This window comes from Rattus rattus, chromosome 1 (genome assembly GCF_011064425.1).
Source record: "Rattus rattus isolate New Zealand chromosome 1, Rrattus_CSIRO_v1, whole genome shotgun sequence".
Lineage (NCBI taxonomy): Eukaryota > Metazoa > Chordata > Mammalia > Rodentia > Muridae > Rattus > Rattus rattus.
Genome location: NC_046154.1, coordinates 242,410,500 through 242,432,734, shown reverse-complemented (window position 1 = coordinate 242,432,734; position 22,235 = coordinate 242,410,500). Strand labels below are relative to the sequence as shown.

The 22,235-nt window shown below is 42.0% G+C and overlaps 1 protein-coding gene across 3 annotated transcripts in view; it reads right to left on the bottom strand.

The window, feature by feature from the left end:
• The window catches only part of Khdrbs3 (KH RNA binding domain containing, signal transduction associated 3), a 149,685-nt gene that overhangs the window by 65,246 nt on the left and 62,204 nt on the right, over positions 1-22,235 (bottom strand). For all 3 annotated transcript variants that reach the window (XR_004389447.1, XM_032916369.1, XM_032916380.1), the window contains exons 3-5: positions 15,648-15,764; positions 11,154-11,300; positions 4,078-4,217 (exon numbers count right to left, since the gene is read on the bottom strand). Coding sequence is in view for 2 of the 3 variants with exons in the window: in XM_032916369.1 (XP_032772260.1) it covers positions 4,078-4,217; positions 11,154-11,300; positions 15,648-15,764 (404 nt within the window). In the remaining variant the exon portion in view is untranslated. The remainder of the gene's footprint in view (positions 1-4,077; positions 4,218-11,153; positions 11,301-15,647; positions 15,765-22,235) is intronic.

The window sequence follows — 22,235 nt, the reverse complement described above, 5'->3', positions numbered from 1 at the left end:
GGAAATATCCTGGGCACAGCTTAATTTCTTCATTGTTGTCATAGTGGGAAACTCTTGATTTCTGGGAGACCGCACAAATGATGCTGTTCCAGAATGACACCAAATGTGACTCCAATACATGAGTGGGCCCTGTCTTGTTCATCATCGGACAAAGAAACTGAGACTTGGACAGATCTTAAACTTGCCTGCAAACACACACACAGAGCCAAGGGATTCATAATGTATGCTACGGTTCCACCTATGACCAACATAGGACAGGCTTTAAGGAAACAGAAGCAGGCATTGGTGAGGGGTTTAACACTTCTAGGTCAGCCTTCGACAGCAGCCTGTGCATGTAGAGCAAGGTGTGCTGTCTACAGCACACACACCCCTCCATTCTTGTTGTTTTCCAGTCTCTCTCTGGGGTCTCCTGAATCCCAGTTGGAATGAGGAAGTGCACAGGCAGATTCTGGGTAAAGACATCACTTGTGTTAAAGAATAAGCTTAGTTCTTTTCTTTGCAATGAAATGGAAATGCTTTATTACAATTTATTACATCCTACTGTATGATTTAACGTCAGATGCATTCTGAAATGTATCCCAAGGTGGTATTAGTGAGGTAACAATAGAAGACTCTAGGAACCAATGTGTTCCACTTTGAGACTTGCCGTAACAACTTACTCATGCAAGGTGAGAAAAATGTAAACAAGAGAAGAGTTTTAACCGGTCAACATTACCGCATGAAACACAAGGGCTGAATGAATTCACCATGTGATAGGGAATAAACAAGGACAATGTAGATAAGATGCATTCATTTTGATAGACGAGAGGAACTAAGACACGGTAATAAGAAGTAGCTCCTGGGGAAACCACTGAAGATCTTGTAATGCTATTAAAATATTACTGCATCACAAGAAGTTAAAAAAAACACAACTGTTGGTTTCCATTTTGAGAAATGGTCTCACTATGTAGCCCTAGCTGGCATAGAAGCTACCATTCAGAGCAGTCTGGCTTCTGAGGTTATAGGCCTGACACCTTGACCTCATTCTAGAACTAGAAAGTGCTAGGCGCCAGGGTCTGGTTTGCTCTGTTTAGCTTTGTATCCTGACCTCTCACACTTACATATTGTGTAGCCAGTACCTAGGCTTTCTTCATCCTTTGCCATAAAGAAAATTCAAGATAAATTTGAGTCCTAACTGCTAACTGGGGACAGCTTTAAATAAAAGGTAGTAAACAAATAAACGGCAGTATACACGTCATAACCATGGTTTCCAGGAAAAGAAGAAGAGGTTTTTCTAACTGTTACACTATAGAGCAAAGAAAGTGCTTCTCTTCTTACTCTTGGTAACATCAACACTTTCATGGAAAGCACTCTGAATTAGAAACTGTCAATGATTTAAGGGACACTGACTTCCCACGCACTGGTATTGAGTATGCTCCATTGTGACATTCTCCAGAATGGAGACTCATTCTGAGTTACTGCCTGACAATGTGGTATGCAAAAGCTATTAGATAAACAACAAAATTTATTATATACATGAATACATATAATAAATCCCAGGACATGTGAATTTGTGTAGACACTTGATGTCACTCAAAAGAACACTTAGAGACTTATGTTACAGGATGGTGATACTTATTTCTATATCCACATGTGGTCACTCATCACTAAATGATGGATAGTCCGGGACCTCGTTAGATGTAGTTGGTGTAGACTTGCTTAAACTAGATGACAGAAGATACTGCACACTTAGTGTACATTGTTGTGCACGCTCTGCTTTTACAGGACAGGCAGTATAACACCTTGTTTGTAACACTGTTACCATGGTTACCGCACCACTAGACTATAGGAATTTGTTTTAGCTGCATCATATTCTAATAAAACCAATCTCACATGTTACAGGACTAGATCTCACATCATCTGTCTGGCGGCACTGCAGTGCCTGTTCTGGGAGGCCATTTCTTCTCTGTCTGTACATGCTGCCTCCAGTTCACAAAGGAAAATCTGCATCTGTGCTGTAACAATGCTGCACAAAACATATTACCTGCCCCACATGGCAACAGGCAGCAGGACAGGCAGTTTAACACCTTGTTTAATATCACTGTTACCAAGGTTACCACATCAGGCAGCAGGAAGTGGCCAGGCATAGACAGGACAAGGTGGAAGACTTTCGTAACTACCTACCGAACATACTGTTTTGCATGTGACATAGTGCAAATGTGTTAGCTCCCATCGAGTGAAGACAAAACCAGTAACTGCGGTAGGCTGAGTAGTGTCAGGCTGACCACTATTCTGCTGCCTAAATCCCAGAAACCAGATTATGGGAGAAGGCCTGATGGGATGATGACAATAGGCTACCAAAACCTTCCATCCAGTTACACATCCCCTACAAGAGAGCCAGAGAGGAATGACAAGAGGAAGAGACTGTGAAGATGGACGACAGGTGATGATGGGGCCATAGACCATAAAACCCTGGCAATCTCCAGGGACAGAAGAGACAGGGGTAAGACTGACTCCTTGTCAAAACCTCTTCCTTGGCTTAGTGACACTGAATTTGGACATCTAGCTTCTGGTTCTGTGAGGAACACAAACAAGCAAAAAAAAAACAAAAACAAAAACAAAAAAAAAACAGAAAACAACAACAACAACAACAAAAAAACTACCTGAAAGATACCAGATTTGTGACAATTAGTCATGGTGACCACAGGAAACTACAGCAAGTAATTAATTATTTCAAGCCAGACCAAAGGTGGGCAGGAACACTCATTTGTTGAGCAGTGCAGTGCCTCACAGCTCATCCACAGACATGCTTATTAGCTCTCTTTCTCTGTAGGAACCTGGTGCTCAGGCCCCCAGGCCTGGCTTACAACAGCCACACAAATAACTGGATTAGCATACTCCGGAATTAAGTTTTATTCCACAAATGAGCTTGGAAATAGAAAATAAATACTATTTTAAATTCCAACATATATTCTATCTGAAAGAGATATTTCTATATAGTTTCAAGCTTAACAGAAAAGCTTAAGTTACTAGCTAAAAATGATGTCCCTAGAACTAGAGGACAGAGGGGAAACACTGTCCCCCAAAACAACTATATCAACAAAAAATTTCTCCACCAATTTAAAGAGCCAGCTCAATTTTTTTGGAACCATTTTTCCCCTATTATAAGCTAGTCAACAATTCAGAGACAGAAATAAAAACTTTGTGTCCGTGTCCCAGCTCAGGAGTTCTTCAGCTTCGGGTCTGACAGTGCACACAAAGGCAGAGACATTCATAAAGCCTCTTGTTGCTAACACTGTACTTAGCACTGATGGGGGAAAGTTCAATATGGAGCAGTAAGTATACACAGAGGGTATACTCAGTCACGAGACACATAAGGTATCCTCACAGTCAGTCATATCCTCACACACAGTACACATACAGGGTATCCTCACCGTCAGTACAGTACACAGTACAGACACAGGTATCCTCACAGTCAGTACACATACAGGGTATCCTCACAGTCAGTACATATACAGGGTATCTTCATAGTCAGTACAGACACAGGGTATCCTCACCGTCAGTCAGTACACATACAGGGTATCCTCACAGTCAGTACACATACAGGGTATCCTCACAGTCAGTACACATACAGGGTATCCTCACAGTCAGTACATATACAGGGTATCCTCACAGTCAGTACATATACAGGCTATCTTCATAGTCAGTACAGACACAGGGTATTCTCACAGTCAGCATACAGGGTATCCTCACAGTCAATACAAACACAAGGTATCCTCATAGGATCACATGGTATCTTCCTCTCATGATACCTATACTACTAACTGACCTAAAACCAAGCTTCATTTCAGGGAATTATTGAATCTCTACTGGGGAGAAAAACAGTATACCAAACTACTATTAGCTGGGAAGTGGTACAGGATGTATATAAGTTTAGGTTCAGTTTTTCTCACATTAAAGTCAATCCCTGACTATGAATATCAGAATAAAGGTTTATAAGACACACTGACAAATATGTCTACCTTCTTTCTGATGACAGCAACTTTCAATCTGATGCCATGGCAAGACAACTTAAAAACAGAAAGTAATTATACCTACCTGGTTATTGCTGTTGTCGTTACACCTCTCGTACGCAAAGTTGATTTCCCTCGAACTACTGGGACATCTGCATTTTCTGAACCTCCATTCAAATACGTTAATTCCTGGAGCTGTGCTTGCCTGATTTCATCATTATAGTCCTGCACAGAAAAGATATTGACAATAGAAAAGCACTTAGAATATAAAGCAAGCATTCTTTTTTAAAAAAGAAAATGAGGTTAGGAAAACAGTTAAAATAGAAAATTTATTCAAAGAAAAATGAAAATGTGGTTTTTTTCTTAAAAGAAAATTACGAGTTCCCCCCGCCCAGACTAAAATTACAGGTAACCTACTGTCTCTCCTTTTTTATGCATAATTTCTACTTGCGATATCTGCAATGCTACAAGGCCACAGAGCTATGACATAGCCGTGGTTATTCACAGCTCTTTTCACTCATCGCCACCAAACATTTACCTACTGACTGACAGAAAGGCCTGAGGGAGGTGATCACAACACATGCATATCAGGGAGAGGCAGTGAACATAGTTACACACATGCATGCCTAGCTCACCCTTTTCACACAAACTCGGGCACCTCACGCCTAAGGAACAGTTCTACCCACAGTGAGTGAGTCTACCCACCTCAGCTAAGACAATCACGATTATTAAAATAATCCTAGCACAGATATGTTCAGAGGCCCATGTTATAGTCAATTCTAACTTGTGCTAGGTTGACACAATGCTGTACCACAATGCTGTACACACAAGGAACGTCCAGATTATAAATTTGATAAGTAATCGGATTCCTGAAAAATCGGGACTTTTTCTCCACACATTAAACTCTGAAACTAGGACTCTATCCTGCTTCCTTCCTCTTTGTAATGATCCTCAACTCCAGTTGATAATCAACAAAAACACAGAATAAACAGATAAAACTTTATCATCACTGCTTTGTAATAAAAAGAAACATTTATAATCAAAGTATAATTTAGCTGTACAACAGCCAAAGGAGTCTCTCTAAGAGGGGCCATCTGGGGAAGGGAGATCCAGTTATCAGAGAGGTAGCCCAAAGCTCCACACAGAGGAAGATCAAAAGACTGATGGACTGATGAGTGTTAAATTCCAGAAACCAGGGATTCTAGCTAAGGCAGATAGATGGGCTACCCTGAGTTTAAGACCAGCCTAGGTTTCATTGAGTTCTAGGGTAGCCTGGAACACAAGTAAGACTATCACAAAAATGAATGAATGAATGAATGAATGAATGAATGAAAGAGTGAATGAATCAATAAAAAATAAGTAAATAATCAAAAATGGTGTTATATGGACACATTATGAAGACAATAAGGAGTCTTAGGGAGGGAGCAGAAGCCAAGTCATGCAAAGCCTTCCATTACCATAAAGGTGGTTTAAATATAATTACAACGAAGGTTGCTGAGACACCATAATGATTTTGGGAGCAAACTGCACACTTAGGTTTATGTTCTGGAAAGCACAGAACAAACTTTCAGACTGCAAATAGGGCAGGAGAAGGTGAATGTTTCAGGGTGTCACCTGAGGACAACCACACAAGGTCTGTGTTGTGTTACAATCTAACACATAGCCCAATGAGAAGTCTGGGGACCCATTAACAGGAAAGTCACCCTTGACCAGAGCAGATGGACGGAGAAGGCAGTCACGGAGTCCGTCTCAGTGAGATAGGGGTGAAGGAGCCTTAAGAGCCACAGTGAAGGCAGGAGCTTCTCATGATGTCTGGCTACAAGGAAGCGCTCACTGACAGAGGCATCGTAGGCTCATAGTCATGAGGGGACAACAAACTGGAAAACCATGAACACATTTCAGTGTAGACAGGGAATTCAGATGAAGTATTTATGACCCAAATTAAAAATCTCAAAGAAACACTATATTTACAACTAAAAATTCGTCTTTTCTTCCTGACTTTCCCCAAATATCAAGCAAAAACCTAAGTAGGCTCATGGCATTAGAGGAAGCCCTTGGGCACCGTCAAGAAGAAAGCTGTAATAAACCATCTGAAGGAGAAGAACACAACAGAGAGTAAAAGCTGTGGTCCTTAACAGGCCAGCTCAGAGTGTGGGTGGGACCAGTGCTCACAGACCCTCCCCCAGACTTATCTGAGGCTCTGTGCCTCAGAGCTGTTATCTGCATGGGCCCATCACTCCAAACTGTCTAAAATAAGACTGCTAAGATCTTATCAGCCATCTTGCTAAAAATGTGTGAAGATTAATAAATAATTTGCAAAGCACATTCTAAATAAAATGTGCTAGAAAAATGCTAATACTTCCCTGTAGAAAATTGTTAGGAGGTGTGATACTCAGTTATAGATGCTAAAAATAGATTCGATTAAGAGATTGTGGCTGAAGCACTATTTAGACACCAGTAAAATTTAGAAAACTGAAGTTAAAATCAATATCCGTGAGGTTCAATGCTACAATGGATCCCACTTTAAATATCAGCTTGGGAAAACTATTTCAAAATACACAGATATTAAGTGATTAAATATATGGCCATGCATTTTTTAAGTTAATTTAAGAATGTCTTAGGTAGCTTAATCTTGTAATATCAGATGGGCAGGTGCAATGCAACCATAGTTACAACTGATATTCACTTAAGCTTTAACTCTTTAGGTGAAAAATAAAACTATTGAAACATGTACACTTTGTCAATAGTCAAGATTAGAAAGGGCATTAGAATTATAGTCATGTGCATATGTGTATTTATACACATGTACAGGCCATCATGTGTGTACTTTCCTACACGGTGAGTTGAATCTGTTATGTGAGCCTGGAGAATGTGGGAAGGTTTTTAAGTGACTCATTAAAAGTAACCCCAAAGCTCTGACTGGTGGGCTGCCTCCAAGGACAAAGGTGTCGGCTATCAGGACGGATGACCTGAGTTCAATCCCTGGTACCCATAAGGTGGAAGGAGAAAACTCACTCTTGCAAATTGTCCCCTGGCAGTCACACAGCACATACTCGCACACTTCAAAAGATTTTTTTAAAAAATCAATCATAACAATAAAAAGTAACATTGGAATTCAATTTCTTCTCTGACAATAACTTCCTGTTATATCCTGGCATCCTTGTTGACATTAACATCTATAGGAAATAAATGTAATGCTCATTATTTGAAGAGCGGCTAAATAAACTCTGGAATACACAAACACTATAAGGCGGAAATAAAAATAGTATCATGAAACTGGACATACGCTCACAGGAAAAAAAAACACACACAAAATCACATACATTTTAAGAAGTATAAAATAAGAAGTAGAGATGGCATTTCTGAATAATTGTCCTTAAGAAGAACAACGGAAGAAAAATGGTTCAAAGACACCATGTAAGGAGTCTCAGAATGCATTCAAGCCACACAGTAAAATAAAACACAATAAAATCACTCATGGAAAATTAGCTGACTTGCAGGTTAGAAAAGTCAAGTCTGTGGCACTCTTGCAGGGAATACCATCATTCCTCCTCAGCCTGAGTCTGAAAAACCCGTTTCTCTGCTGAGGAGAAGCTCTCTTATTCTGGAATAATGGTAAAAGTCCGCCATGCCAGCAGCAGCATCAACAGCAGTAAAATTTACTAGGGGATAAAAGAGCAAACCAGCAAGCCTGAGGCTGCCATGTCCAGTGAAGCAGCAACACACTGCTCTACAGAGGAGACCGTGATAGAGCCCAGACATGAGCCAGATGTAACACTTGCGAAAGACAGGTGAAAAATGACATCACTGCTGTGCAATGTCGCTGAAGAAGCTGCCCGGCAGAACTGAGATGGTGGAACCAGGGAACCTGAAACAGGTCCTTTAAACATCCCTGCCTGGCAAATAGAGAAAGGAAGAAGAAAAACAAACCCACGGCAGCAGGACAGGAGCCAAGATGCACTTAGGGGTAGGTCCAAATGGGTGGAGGGAAGGAAGAGAAAGAAAAACTCAAAGAAATAACATCCGAAAACATCCCATGTGTCACGGAAGCTTACAGGCATGGGATGGACAAACTGCTTCAAACCAAACACAAGACACAGCAAAAGAACAAAGTGCCATGCACAGGAGCAAAATGCAGCCCCCCGCCCCCCACACCATGTTTATTATGAGTCATGCAGAGACACAGCCAAAGGATTATGGGTACAAATTGTCAGCCAACTTTTACAAGTCTTCTCTTTTCCATGTAGGTCAGGTAAACTCACTTCTAGAGAAATCAAGATAGAAGCAGGTCTACGTTACAAGAAAGACTAAAGGCAGTTCTACCAGCTTAAAAGAAAAGGTCCTGTAAGGCAGCTTCATCACACAGAGAGCAACACCAGAGACACAAGTGTAAAAACACTTGCTATAAGCCAGTCTCTCAGGATTACCAACGTGTAAACGTTAACAGTAAACCGTACCATGCAACAAATCAAGAGGACAGTATATAAAGACGGAGTAAACGAAAACTTGGCTCTCCATACCAAAATCAACTCATGTGGTGAGCTATTATTAGTAGGATAAAGGAGGGAAACCTACAGGATCATCCTAGTAGGAAAGCACAGAAGATTGGATGAGCAGGGCAAAGAAGACAGGACACCAGGGAAAGTATCACAGGCACCCTGATACAGGAGCCAGGGGTGCATGACACTGATGTCAAAGAATCCTAATAAACTAGGTTTTATCTAATCTTCCTAATATCTCTATTTTTTATTGTGATGTAAAAACAGTAAAAAATATCCCACAAAGACAGAGCAAAATCAATATAAAGAAAATCAATTGTACCTCTAAATAAATGGTCCACTGGTAACAGTATCAGAAAATATCAAATATTTGGAAATGACTCAGCAGTTTTAAGAGTATTTTTTGTTTTTTGCAAAGGACCAGGGTTTGATTCCCAAGACTCACAAAGAAGTTCACAAACTGCAGTTCCAGAGGATCCAAAACCCTCTTCTGATTCCTATAGGCACTCCACATTTGTGGTACACAGGCACATACACAAGCAAAACACTCATACACATAAAATAAACATAAGTGCTTTTGTTAATATTTGGAAATATATTTTACAAAGTAAGTGCCAGGCTATGGAAAAAACTTTTTTTTTGTTGTTGTCTTGTTTTTTTTTGTTTGTTTGAGACAGGGTTTTTAGGTATAGCCTTGACTGTCCTAGAACTCACTACATAGACCAGGCTGGCCTTGAACTCACAGAGGTCCTCTTGCTTCTGCCTCCCAAGTGGTTGGAATTAAAGGCATTCACCACCACAAAATAGTCTTGAGCTATTGATTTTGAGAATGAGAAGTACTTGATATTCACAGAATAAAAGACACCAGTTAAACGTTAACTCCAAACTCATCTACAGATTCAAAAAACATCTGGCAAAATCCTTGTTGAACATTGCAGAAGTTGGAAGCTGATACTAAAGTGAACATGGAAATGCAAAGGAACCAAGACAACTCTGAGACAGGAAAACAGACCAGGGTGCCTGCCACACTGAGACTGGGGAGAGAATGTGACTTACAACAGAAGGACAGTGCCTGAACCAAGTTACTAAGAATTTTTAACTAGGAAAGGGAGGAAAGGAACAGAAAGTTGGACAATTTATATACCCAGACTTCAAAGTTCACTGAAAGGATGACGGAAAAGTATGTAACTCAATTGGGAGAGGCTTACTGTAAATCAGTGGGGCAGAACTGAGAGTCCCAGATAGACTCCATTAGGGAATTCAACAGGACAACAGAAAAAGTCAAATGTAGATTTTAACCTCATGCCATGTGCAAAAGCATCACAAAGTGACTTAAATGGAAAGAATCTTATGAGGTTCTTTTGCTTTGTTCTGAGACAGCGTCTCACGATGTAGCCCTGGCCAGCCTGGAACTTGGTATGTAGGCCAGACTGGCCTTGAAGTAACTGAGATCTTCTGCCCCCCAAGTACAGTTTAAAAACATATGCTGCATACACCATCACAAAAGCAAAATGATTCTTAAAGGAAAGAATACTATTAAACATAAGGAGACAGCAGGAAACACCAGTAACGTTGCTTTAGACATTTTTAGCCAGTCCAGATCATGGGTTAGAAAAATAGGCCCTACGCCCTCACGGAGGACTGTAAAGGCCATGGGATGGAAAGTTCCACTGTAGCTATGTATGGAAGAAGGAATCTGCCCCATGTGCCATAATCCCAGTTTTAGTCACCTATGTGAATATATGATTCCTACTGGCCTGTCTGTTAAATTACAAACTCTACTGGGCAGGGGCTGTCATCAATGGTTTACAAGTGTCTGCCACACAGTGAGCATTACTCTTAGACATGGCTAAGGATATAGCTCATGATACAACTTTTAAGTGAAAAAACATACTTAAATAAACTTCAATATAAATGTAATATTTGGTTTCTTAATAGCAGATATGATCATAATCTATTGTGTAGATGTTACTCTCCCAGCAGAGTTGAGGACGTCTAAGGACAGTCTCACTGTGGACAGTTGCCTAGCAGATGTGCCAGCTTTTCTATAGTAAGTGTCTATAGAATCAACATATATAGTTTATTATGAGCATCCAAAAGGAAAAAAACAGTCTCTTTTTATCACTAACATACAAATACTTAAATCATCTTTCAGAAGGAAGGCAGGAACATATTTCTTTAAAATCATTACTTTCATGGCAATACTTGAAGTCCCAGGCAAGTCTGCAAACTATACTTAACCCCACTAAGATTCTGATTTCCTGCTAAACTACACATTCCTCCAGGGGACAGAAACTGTTCTTATTTAGGTGTCCATGCCCCACACCAAGCACAGACCAGGCATATAGAGGACATTAATGACTAAGGAAGAGCACGGAATTTATGTGACATTTTCAGAAAGACATAAGAATTTATATTGGAGCTCCGAAATCTGAATTAGTGATTCTGATCTTCCAAGTTTTCAGCCTTATAACCTGGTGGCAGAATATAATCTGTCTAAAATCCCATTATTTTAAATTGAAGTAGGGAATTATGCCGAGGAATTCTCAGAGAATACTGTGAGGTCTACAATGCAGACCAGACGGGAAGCTCTTGATCATCAAGGAACCGGCTAAAGACTCAGCCTTAACACACAAGTCACTGAGCAGCGAGTGGTACTAACAGGGATCAGGAACTTCTTAATCTCTTCCAAGGCATGCCCCATCCGGGCATAAGCTTCCGCTGGGGGTGCGAACACTTCAATGAGCACGTGCAGGTCGTCATTGAGGTGAAAGTACTTCGCTTCTCCACTTTTCCTCAGCTCCTCCTCCTGAAGAAGATAATCACATTTAAAATGTGTCATTTAGAGCAGAAAAAAAACAAGCAAAAATTACACAAAACTTATTTGACGTGTGCTTGTGAGGGAAGACTCTAAAACAAATAGCACCCTGGGATGGCTTTTTTCTATAGATTTGATCCTGTTGTCCCGGGTTCTCAGGAACCCTGGACAGGCATCCTATCCTGCTGGGATAAGGTCTCTTCTGCTCTGACGCTGCCTATAAGGAATCATCTGCCCTTGGCTACCTGCAGATTCCTGTTAGCTCCAGCCTGCCCCATTACCGCCCCAGCTATGCACAAACCTCTGATCTTGACTTGGCTATGTGCCCGGCTCATTTCTCTACAGCCGATGCCTGCCGTTTTAGGCATGCTGACACCAAGCACTCACCATAATCCAAAACATTCAACAATCTTTCAAGTTTGCTTCATTCTTTTTGGTTTTCCCTTATTAGCAGGCGACTGCCAGAGAGCAGACCCTGTATGTCCGTCTTGTCCGATGGTGTGTGAAGTGCTGGTTTATACTTCTCATTTCTGGCCCAAGCCTCAGCTACGCTATGAAGGCTGTCTTATGACTAGTTGCTGTGCAATTCAGAGTGAGTTCTAACAACCGTCCATGGCTTCCTAACAAAGGGAATGTGCTGTTCAGGGAGGGATACAGACTCAGGGATTTTACACTCACATACCAAATCCCACCCTGACTGCTTGACAATCAAGTAGTGTACCTTATCAAGAAGGATTTTCACATGGGACAGACCTAGTGTGGTGTCATCTCCTGGGGCTGCTAAAGGCAGACTCTTTAGAAAAGTGTCTAACGCGCTACCTACAGCAAGCAGGATATACCTGAAACAAAAGTGTGCTGTGGGCAAAAAGGTACAGCAGGAGGCCCGACATCAACTGAAGGCCCAGACCAGAACACCATGGCAGTTACAAGAAAAGCAGCCACTGGCAGGTATCAACATACTTCATCAGTTTAGCAAATAAATGAACAGGAGTTCATGTTAAATTTGCCAGAGGAGTGAACATTGTAAGAATTTAATGTCTTTTTTTTTTCAAATGGGAGTTTTTACACAAAGGGCTCTCTCTCTAGAAACAAACATGATTAACCGAGAATTTATGCAGGCTAAAGTTAATCTAGTAAAAGGATCAACTGCAATCAATATCCAAGCATTTCGGCAGGAAGAGCTGGCTGTAGGTCAGCAGACGGGATACTGATACTACATACCTAAAGGGGAACCTGCTACTTAAGCAATCACGTGTGGCTGCTTTTGGTGGTGTTTTTGAAGGGTTAAGTGATAAATCACATGACAGGAGCAGCAAGCATGATGAGGAGGAGGAAGAAGGGGCTGCTGGGTTGGGGTAAAGAGAGAGCTTTGTAAAGGAGTATAGCACGGAGCCTGCCATGACTGGGATCTTGAGTGTTTCTCATAAGTCCACATTCCCAGAAAGGTGACTGGGAGAGGTGGCCTTCAGATCATTGGAGGTGTGCTCCACCCCCTTCTCTGTCTCTCTGCCACTCTCTCTCCCTCTCTCTTCCTGACTATGAGGGAGTACTTTTGCTGGCCATGAGGGAGACATGATGTATTGTCTTACTACAGATGCACAAGCAATGGAGTAACAAAACCATGGGCCTTTCTTCTCTCATAAGCTGACTGTTGTTACTTGATAGTGAGCTAACCCAGAAGAGCTAGAAGTTCCTGTGGAGGTTTTCCTCCCTGTAGCAAAAAGAAAGCACTAGATTCAACACAAAGATACACACTTCAGTCTCTTGTATGAGATGTGGGTTGAAGTCTAGATAACAGTGAAAACATGAGGACTGTATTTGCAACATTTGGGAAGAGAATCAAATAATTCTAAATATCCAAATGCCAAAACAAAACTGAGTCTTTCACACCAGGCATATCTAGCTATAAGAACCTGGACCATTGAGGTTGCTCCCCGGAAGGAGAAAGTACTTGTCATGGTTACTTTCCCCCCTGGTCCATACTCATAGCCTGCCTTGCTCACTGAGTCTGGAGGAATAGGTCCTAGGCATACAATAACAGTCAGACCCCTAGCCTTCCCAGCACGGATCTAGAATGTTTTTCTAGAGGGATTGTATAATGAAAAGAAAGAATGAGCTTAAGAACTAGCAGATCTGACTCTGATCTAATGATGCTCTCCTAAGGTCCTTCTTGCAGAATAGGGCTCATGAAATCAAGGGGCACAAATGTCTGGTTCTATTTTATTTACAGTGGTTGGCTGGCATGGAAATTGTACAACATATTCTCTTCCTCTAGTTACCCTGTAGCTTGACAGAATGATCAGTTAAATGCAGAATCATCACACATACTTAGTCATGGACCCATGTGCTTAGAAAAAGAAATTTCTGAGTGGGTGGGGACTACTCTGGAGAGAGGCCCAAGGTTGAAAACAGGGTGCCCTTACAGTAAGTGCAGAGACACTCAGTGACAGGCATTTATGAAGAACTACTGTGGCACACGTCTGGGTGCTTCCTTCTCCAGACAGCTCAGTGCTGCTCAGTCTACAGAGTCACCAGAGTGACAGCGACAGGGCTTAAATCATTATTTCACAATACAGACTCCTTCTTGAGGCTGACTGGTTGCTGTCTGTGTTGGGTGCCAAATCTGTCAACAGCAGAAGACAACCACAGCCTGATTAGACAGACTACTCCAGAAGGATCGCTAAACTTTGATAGCAAGCTGGAGATAGTCTGGATCCCATTTACTGCGAGGACAGCCAGACACATTTTATGACCATGTTTGTATATGCATTCATAATTGGGTGAGACCTGATGGCCTCACTTCTTCAGTTCTCTACACTGTTCAGCATTAACGGGGCTTCTGCCCGAACCTCCCTTGCTAACAGGCATCCCTGCCACTTGCCTGACTGCCAAGCAGCCTTAGGAGACGATGAATTAGTGCATCAAGTGTTGAGAATTTTCTTACGAGATCCACATCATTTCTGACTAACTGACTAATACACAGTTTCACTCCCAGCTAATGCCAACACAGAAATGTCAGGGAATCTGGGCAATGACACCGAGCAGCCAGGTTTGGTGACACTTGAAGCTAACCTGTCTGCTGGGTTAGCTCCACACCGACGCTGGAAACACTCTGAATTTCTACCCTCAAGTGTTTGGGGTTGAACAACTCTGTGTGAGTCTGGTACACACCGTGTTTTCTACTTTCCTTAGTGGTGCTGGCAGACACACATGGCTTCACTCAACGTTAACCTAATAGCATAGCTGATTCTGCTGGGTGATCCAGATAATGACCCAAGTTCCTGACATGTACAACAAGGAAAATGTTATCATCTATTGTATTTCCTATGAATAACACTGAGTAGAGGCAGGTTTCTTGTATTAGAAAAACTGCACTCGGATGGACTTTGGCTACAAGGCAAGACTTGCTTCATTTAAGTAACTTTATTCACTGTCTAATGTTTCAGAGTGGGTGATTCAGGAATGTGGATTTGGTTCTCAGTAATGCAAATCCCTGTCAGGAAGAGATGTGACAACCAAGAACAATGCAGGAGGCACCGTTACACAAAAATTCCTCAAAAGTGGAAGCAACTAATCAATAAAAAAAATCATTTAACTTCTCAAAACAATGGGGCATAGAACACCGGTAACCACGTAGAATAATTTTTCTTTTTAGGATACAAAGCAGTTATTATAACATTTAAGTCATTTTTTGATGTTATAAAATGAGCTTTACAAATTAAGGGCAGAGAAAGAGGTCAATGTACCCATGGTGTATGCCAAGACCCAGCATGGACCACCTAATGGCTGGAAGGTCCTGTGAGAAAGGCATTATCAAGCCACATTCTCCTTTGAGTACTGTGAAGCATCTCACAAACACAGCCATAGCACTGGGCAGCAGAATCCTAGACCACAGCCATAAGTGGTCCACCATTGCCCATACATCCTCATGTGTAGCATATAGAGGTGGGTAAAAGATATACAGGAAAAAAGTCCCAAAGGAACTAATTTAAAACACAAGGGTGGGAAACTACAGGTAACTCTTCTTTCTCTTCATTATAAAAGGTAACAGGCTGCATTCAGAAAAAACAATGTAATCACTATTGTTTAATTTTTTTACATGAGTCTTAAATACCTAAAAGTGGTAAGATACTACCTCTTAGGAACTGTCCAGAGAAAGTCAATCTTCTACAGAGCATCCAAGTGTATTGATCACCTCATATGACATTTTCCTCTAATTCCATCTGAGCTTCTACTTAGCTCTTAGATACCGGCATTAACACAGCAGGCAACAAACAGACATAACAGACATAACAGCACATGGCCAACAAGGCCAGCACTGTCTGTGGCCAATATTACCTTTGCCTTGTCTCTCATGGAACCTTTGCCAAGGATGGACATTTTTGTCAACGTTTCTTCTTGTAAGCGCTTCAGGGAATTGCCACGTGGACCCAAAAGCTTCCCCACAAAGTTGAACTAGGAAAAACAAACCGGCCATATTTGTAACATTCAAATCTTAAAAGTATTTTATCAGCTTTAAATATTTGCAAACACTGCCCAGTACCACTCATAGGTAACAAGTATTTATGTTCCTGCTACTTTCCCGACCATATAAAGTAGTACCAAAGATGTAAAAATTAAAAAGGTATGTTTTGCACTAGCCATTTCAGTGATTATGAATTTCCTATTATCTATAAGCAAGGCTAAGATTAGCACAGAGGTAATGATTCAGGAATCCTGGAAAGGGACACACTAGTTCTCCTCCTTTGTCAGCATTTAGATTTAGTTACTGACCTGATGAATAGACTGTCCCAAGTGAATTCTCAGTCCATGATCGAAAATACATCACAACAAAATAAGTCTCTTCCAAAATAACTAGACGTCAGAATGCAGGGAATTTATGTATAAGGTATCTGTGGTTTCTGATTTAATAAGCAGGGAGGAAGTGAGTTACTGAGCACATAGCCTCTGAGGTTAGGCTGCCATGGTTTATACTGGGGAAGCGTTCTGCCCCATAAGTGCTTGGTTCACTCTCCTGTACAGCAGACAGACATGAGGGTAGGAGCCATGCTTCTAGGGTCATTTTGAGAACTGCGTGGTTCAGTGAGATTCAATCATTTTTACTTACAATAAATACTTAGCATATAACACACATACAAGAAACACCCTGTACAAAAAATTATTATGATAAATGTTAGATATGTCTCTAAAGCGTTCCTGCAATTGAGATAAATCACTAATATTTCTGTCTGCAAACCAGAAATGAGCAGGTCATTATTTCTGTTTGGAAAGATTTCTGAGTCTACTCAGGACAGCATCTGCTGTCTTGGTGGGCTACACAATGTCTGTTGATGTTTTAAGGAAGGTATGTTCATTAGCAGTTGATCTAACTATGTCCAAGTGACCTTTCTGACATCAGTTAACACTTCAAAAAACAAAGTGGCAATTTTTCATATGCGTTTTTAATTTTATTGGCTTCAATAAAAATTTGAGCAGTTTTCACTTTCATATGGAATTAGCTCAGTAGGGGCATCAGCATCCTGACCCACCTGTGTCTGTCTGTCCTTGCTACCCACTCTCTGTATCATCTCTTTAGACGTTTCTATGGTTTGCACAGTGATCTCCTGAGCTGGATCTCCAAGTTTCTCTTATGTTCCCTGACTTGACATCTTGGAGCGTGCAACCATATTCTTATATAATGCTGATTCCTTCACTTCTTCAATCAAATGCTTAACTAGTAACAAAATTTTCTCTTTGAAAATTGATTTTTAAATTTTCACCCATCTCATCATCCACCCCTCATAAATGTATGTACACTATTATTGTTACATCTGTCCATCTGTCTGACCATCTGACCATCCATCCATCCATCTGTCCATCCATCCATCCATCCATCTGTCCATCCGTCCATCCATCCATCTGTCCATCCATCCATCCGTCCATCCATTCACCCACCCTTCCATCCACCTACACAGACACAATCTGATAAGTTCATTTAACACTGTTGGTATGTATCGATGTTAACTTCTGTCTACTAGGGATTGAATAACCTACCAGGGATTAACGACAGGAGAAGACTAATTCTTTGCCTGTGGTTCTTCATTTATGGGTAGAACCTTGTGAGATTTTTCCCCATCAAGAATGTCATGTTAACCAGCGCCGTCGCTGCTCAGGTCCCATAACCATTTTGTTCATACTTCACTGATGCAGCTTCCTTGCCATGCCTATTAAATACTATCTCCCAGATGGTGTCCTGGTCTTCTTACCGTCTTACCACCTTCCTTCCTTCCTGTTCCCTAAGCATTAAGAGTAGAGGCTACCCTGTAGATAAGTCAATTGACACAGGGCTCTCTACAGTCATTTATTCCCTTCATTTTGACCAGTTGTGGATCTCTATAGCACCAGCTGCCTCATGTGCTGCAAAAAAGATTGCTTGGTGAGGGCTGAGAGCCCCTTATGTGTAGGTATATGGATGCTTTAGAAATTACACTGGTTTGTTTAGGAAATGGAGTTCCCCACCACAGCATCCCCTTTCCCATTCACGGCACCCATGTCCCACTATTCTCTATCCTTACAGTCCCTCATCCTGGTCCCTTTCTATTTTGCTGGCTTCTTAGTTATTCCAGGTTACATCTCAAGTCTAAACATTTGGAGTAAGATCCATAAATAAGAAAAAACACATAGCATTTGTCTTTCTGAGTCTGGGTCACCAAACTCAGTATAGTATGTTGTAAGTTCTACCCATTCACCTGCAAATTTCATGATTGTATTTCCCTTGGCAGCTAAATAGAATTGCATTGTCTATGTTCCAAATTCTCGTCATCCTCTCGTCCCCACTGCAACAGTCTCTTTCTGGGCTCCTGCAATGACTTTTACAAACACAGTTCAATTTTTTCAGGGTTCAATTTTTAGTATAGCAGCTATGTTTGCAAGACAGAGAGTACGAACTAATGCATTTCAGCACTCCTTTCTCCACTAAGTCAACATGTACTGAATAATTTAATTTGTTCATCTGCATTAAAAACATTTCTAGAAGCAATGATTCTTCTCCAGATCCAGATGCCACACACACACACACACATACCACACACACACACACACACACACACACACACACACACACACAGACACACACACACACAGACACACACACACACAGACACAGGCACACACACACAGACACACACACACACACACAGACACAGACAGGCAGACACACACACACACACAGACACAGACAGGCAGACACACACACACACACACAGAGACAGGCAGACACACACACACACAGACACACACAGACACACACACACACACACACACACACACACAGACACACAGACACACACACACACACAGAGACAGACACACACACACACACAGAGACAGGCAGACACACACACACACAGACACACACAGACACACACACACACACAGACACAGGCAGACACACACACACACACAGAACCAGGCATACATAGACACAGAGACAGGCAGACACACACACACAGAGACAGGCAGACACACAGACACACACAGACACACACAGACACACACACACACACACACAGACAGGCAGACACACACACACACAGACAGATGAGGCAACATAAACCCCTGGCATTTAACCCTACACAAAGTGGACATGAACTGCAATAGTCATGACCTTCACTGATGAAGGCCAACTGCCCTTCTACACATGTGATGTGAAAATTTTCCCTGGGGAAAGTTACAGCCAAACCTCTCAGTATAGTTTAGATACTATACTGAGAACATACTATACTGAGAACATGATATAGGGCTTCTGTTAAAAGGTTTCCCTTAATTGGTACTTAAAAAAATTTGACTAACCCAACACATGAATGTTACTGACTCTACCTCAGCACACAGAACTCAGACTGCTTTGCAGTCATAATTTCAAGAGTGTTCTTCAGAGCCCCCAGAGAGCAAGGGCACGACCTCTCTGCACCTCAGTGGCTCAAACCTACAGACTGACTTTGCCCTCAATACTGGCCAGGCCTGTGTGCACTGTTCTACCTTCAATGCCTGTGCATAGAGCATGCTGTTTAAGGAACTGATTGATTAACTTCTAGCAAGTTCACCTGGAATATGCTTAAGTCTGTCCATTTACCTTTGGCTCTCCTTAACTAATCATCCGCCAGCTATATTCATTCATACACAACCACTTGGGCCTCTCTGGAAATATTCTCTTCCCTCCTTCCTTCCATCAACAGCGAGGGCTCTCTTTGAAAGAGAATGTTGCCTGCAGCAGGTCTCGGATGTGAGCACAAGTGGTATCACTGATCTTAGATCCTATGTCCTAGTGTTTACCGTTGGCCGTGAAGACCTTCCTCATAGAATCAGCATAGATGGAACCACCATGCCCCAGCACAGCCCATGCAGCTTGGCTGTAAAGAGCTGGACAGAAAGTTATTTCTGCTCTGAAAATGGAAACACAGCTGTACTTGCTCCAAATTAACACTCTATTCCAGGAAAACTCTGACCTGACAGCAACCCTGGCACACAGAGAGCCATGACACAAAGACATCCGAGATAGCGTGAGAGTATAATTCAGTCACTGAATTATAAAGACTGGCATTTTCTTCAAGGATCATTCTATCCCCAGAGCCCATAGGGAAGAAAGGGAAGAGTACTCAATCCAGAATTCCCTGATGAGCTGGGGACAAGTGCAAAGCAGTCAGTCACTCCTGAGATACACCCATCAATCACCTTCAGGAAGAACTTCATGCTGAGAGAGAACAAAAGCGGCTCAAAGCCCATTGCCAGTACTGGGGGGGTCTGTATGATGACCCCAGTGTTTACTAAGACAGAGAGCAAGCACTGATGGCCTCTGGGACAATTAGGCAGAGGCTGTGTTGTGAGACCCATATCTCAGTGAGAAGGCATGGGAACAGGCAAGCCCTCAGACTCAAAGGATCTTCTCCAACAGGAATCAGTAGGGAGATTATGGAGGAACAGGTAAACTGAGTCAGTGATGGCCGGGAAGAACAAAGGACAGACACATCCAGCCAGGCCTCTGCCCATCACTGGGAGTCCAGAAATCATTTCCTCATTGGATTTTGGTCACTGTCCAAAATTTTTCACACCAATCTGAATTTGATGTTTTAAGAATGGCAAATACATGGAAAGAATGAATGCTGTGAAAATTCAATGCCATGGGCAGCAGCCTAGGCCCTCCTTGGAGCGCCATGACTGTCTACAGGGCGGCTATTCACTTTTCTAGAACACTCTCTTGACATTCTAATGCCACTTACTCCTACATTTCTTGCTATGCAAACCAAATGATTTAAAGACACTTCCTTGGACTCTTGGTGCTGCAGAACATATTTTATACAACACTTAAAATCTCCATGCCCAGTCTGTTTCTTAACCCTTTGTGCACTGCCAGAAATAAACCAACACTGTGGGATGATGTCACAGGTGAGGCAGGTACAGGATAGAAGGAGGCCTGTCACTGGACGAGAAGGAAGGATGGGCGGGAGAGAAGTCTGAGGGAAGAGGAGGAGACTGGAATGGAAAGATGGGCGACTGGAGGAGAAGGGGAGAAGCTGCCGAGAGAATATGGAGGCTGACATTAAGATTCACTCTGTATTTACAGGCTGTTATGAATGGTCTTCAGGGATGGATGTGTATAGGGCTTTGTATGCTTAGGTGGACAATTATATCGGATCAATTGGATCAGAGGTTACTGGGTTGTGTGTCTTTCTTGTGGCAACTTGACTTTGGGAGACAGTGTGGCAGCAGAGACACTGGGCTGCCATGGAGTTGGGATGTGTGCTTCTGGCAAGAGATCTAGCAGATATCTTGAGGCACTGTGGTGCCGGATCTAGTGGGGGTAAAAGACAGCCCCTAATATACAGCCACACAACCCTAAAGCAATAATGTAAAAATCCGAGGACCAGGAACCTGGGCACCTACCTATCTCTTGCTGTTTATGTTGGGAAAGCTACATCTATTATTAGCAAAGATGCAAAACATACAAACACTCACTTGGACAAGAAATTTAAAAAAGAATTTCAAAACCAGAAGGTCCTGTCATTGGGACTGATGCTCAGAGGGTCAGCACTTGCCTACCATATAAAAGGCCTTATGCTTGATCACTGACAGCACAAAACAACCAACATTTTCAATACTGTCAGTGTGCCTCCAGAGTTAAGAGTCCTGCTCGCTCTAAGCTGTCCACAGTACACCAAACAATGGCCTCCAGGCTGTGTCTTGCCTTGAATGGCTCAATTCTGAGCCACGCACTAAGAGAATAACTAACTCTACACATTGCTTGTGGCAGCAGACAGCCATCTTTTGCCTAAAACAAACCACAGTCTAGATGTATGGCTACAGTGTTCACACAAGGAAAGCATGGTCACCTGTATACAACACATAGTCAGAAGTCACTGACCATATCATAAAATTCACACCTGAACACACTAGACCAAGGGTGGGTGGGAGATCCTGTAAAGGAGAATCTGACCTGAATATCTGCCCTTTGTTGTTTACGCTGAAAAGCCACATCTTTCTCAACCTAGATATACATAGTAGAAGGAATGAACAGAGTTCCAAAATCTCTCTTTTGACCTTTACAATTGCATGTACTAACACCACACACACACACACACACACACACACACACACACACACACACACACACACAGACACACACACACTGTAATTTCAAAACTTGAATAAAAAGACTTAAAGGCACAGAGTATGACAGGACTGTTAGGAGAATAAAGCAGACAATCCAAACACACGCCCATCTCCCCTTCCCTGCTGTGTGCGTCCTCAGCAGTGCTTATCTGCTCCCCTTGTCCAAGCATCTGCATCAGTTCTTCAGGTGCTTTTGTAACCTTGAGCCCTGTCTCTTCTTCAACAATCCCTCTGCCATTCTACAACACCATTATACATAACTATATGAAGTTAGCATTAGAA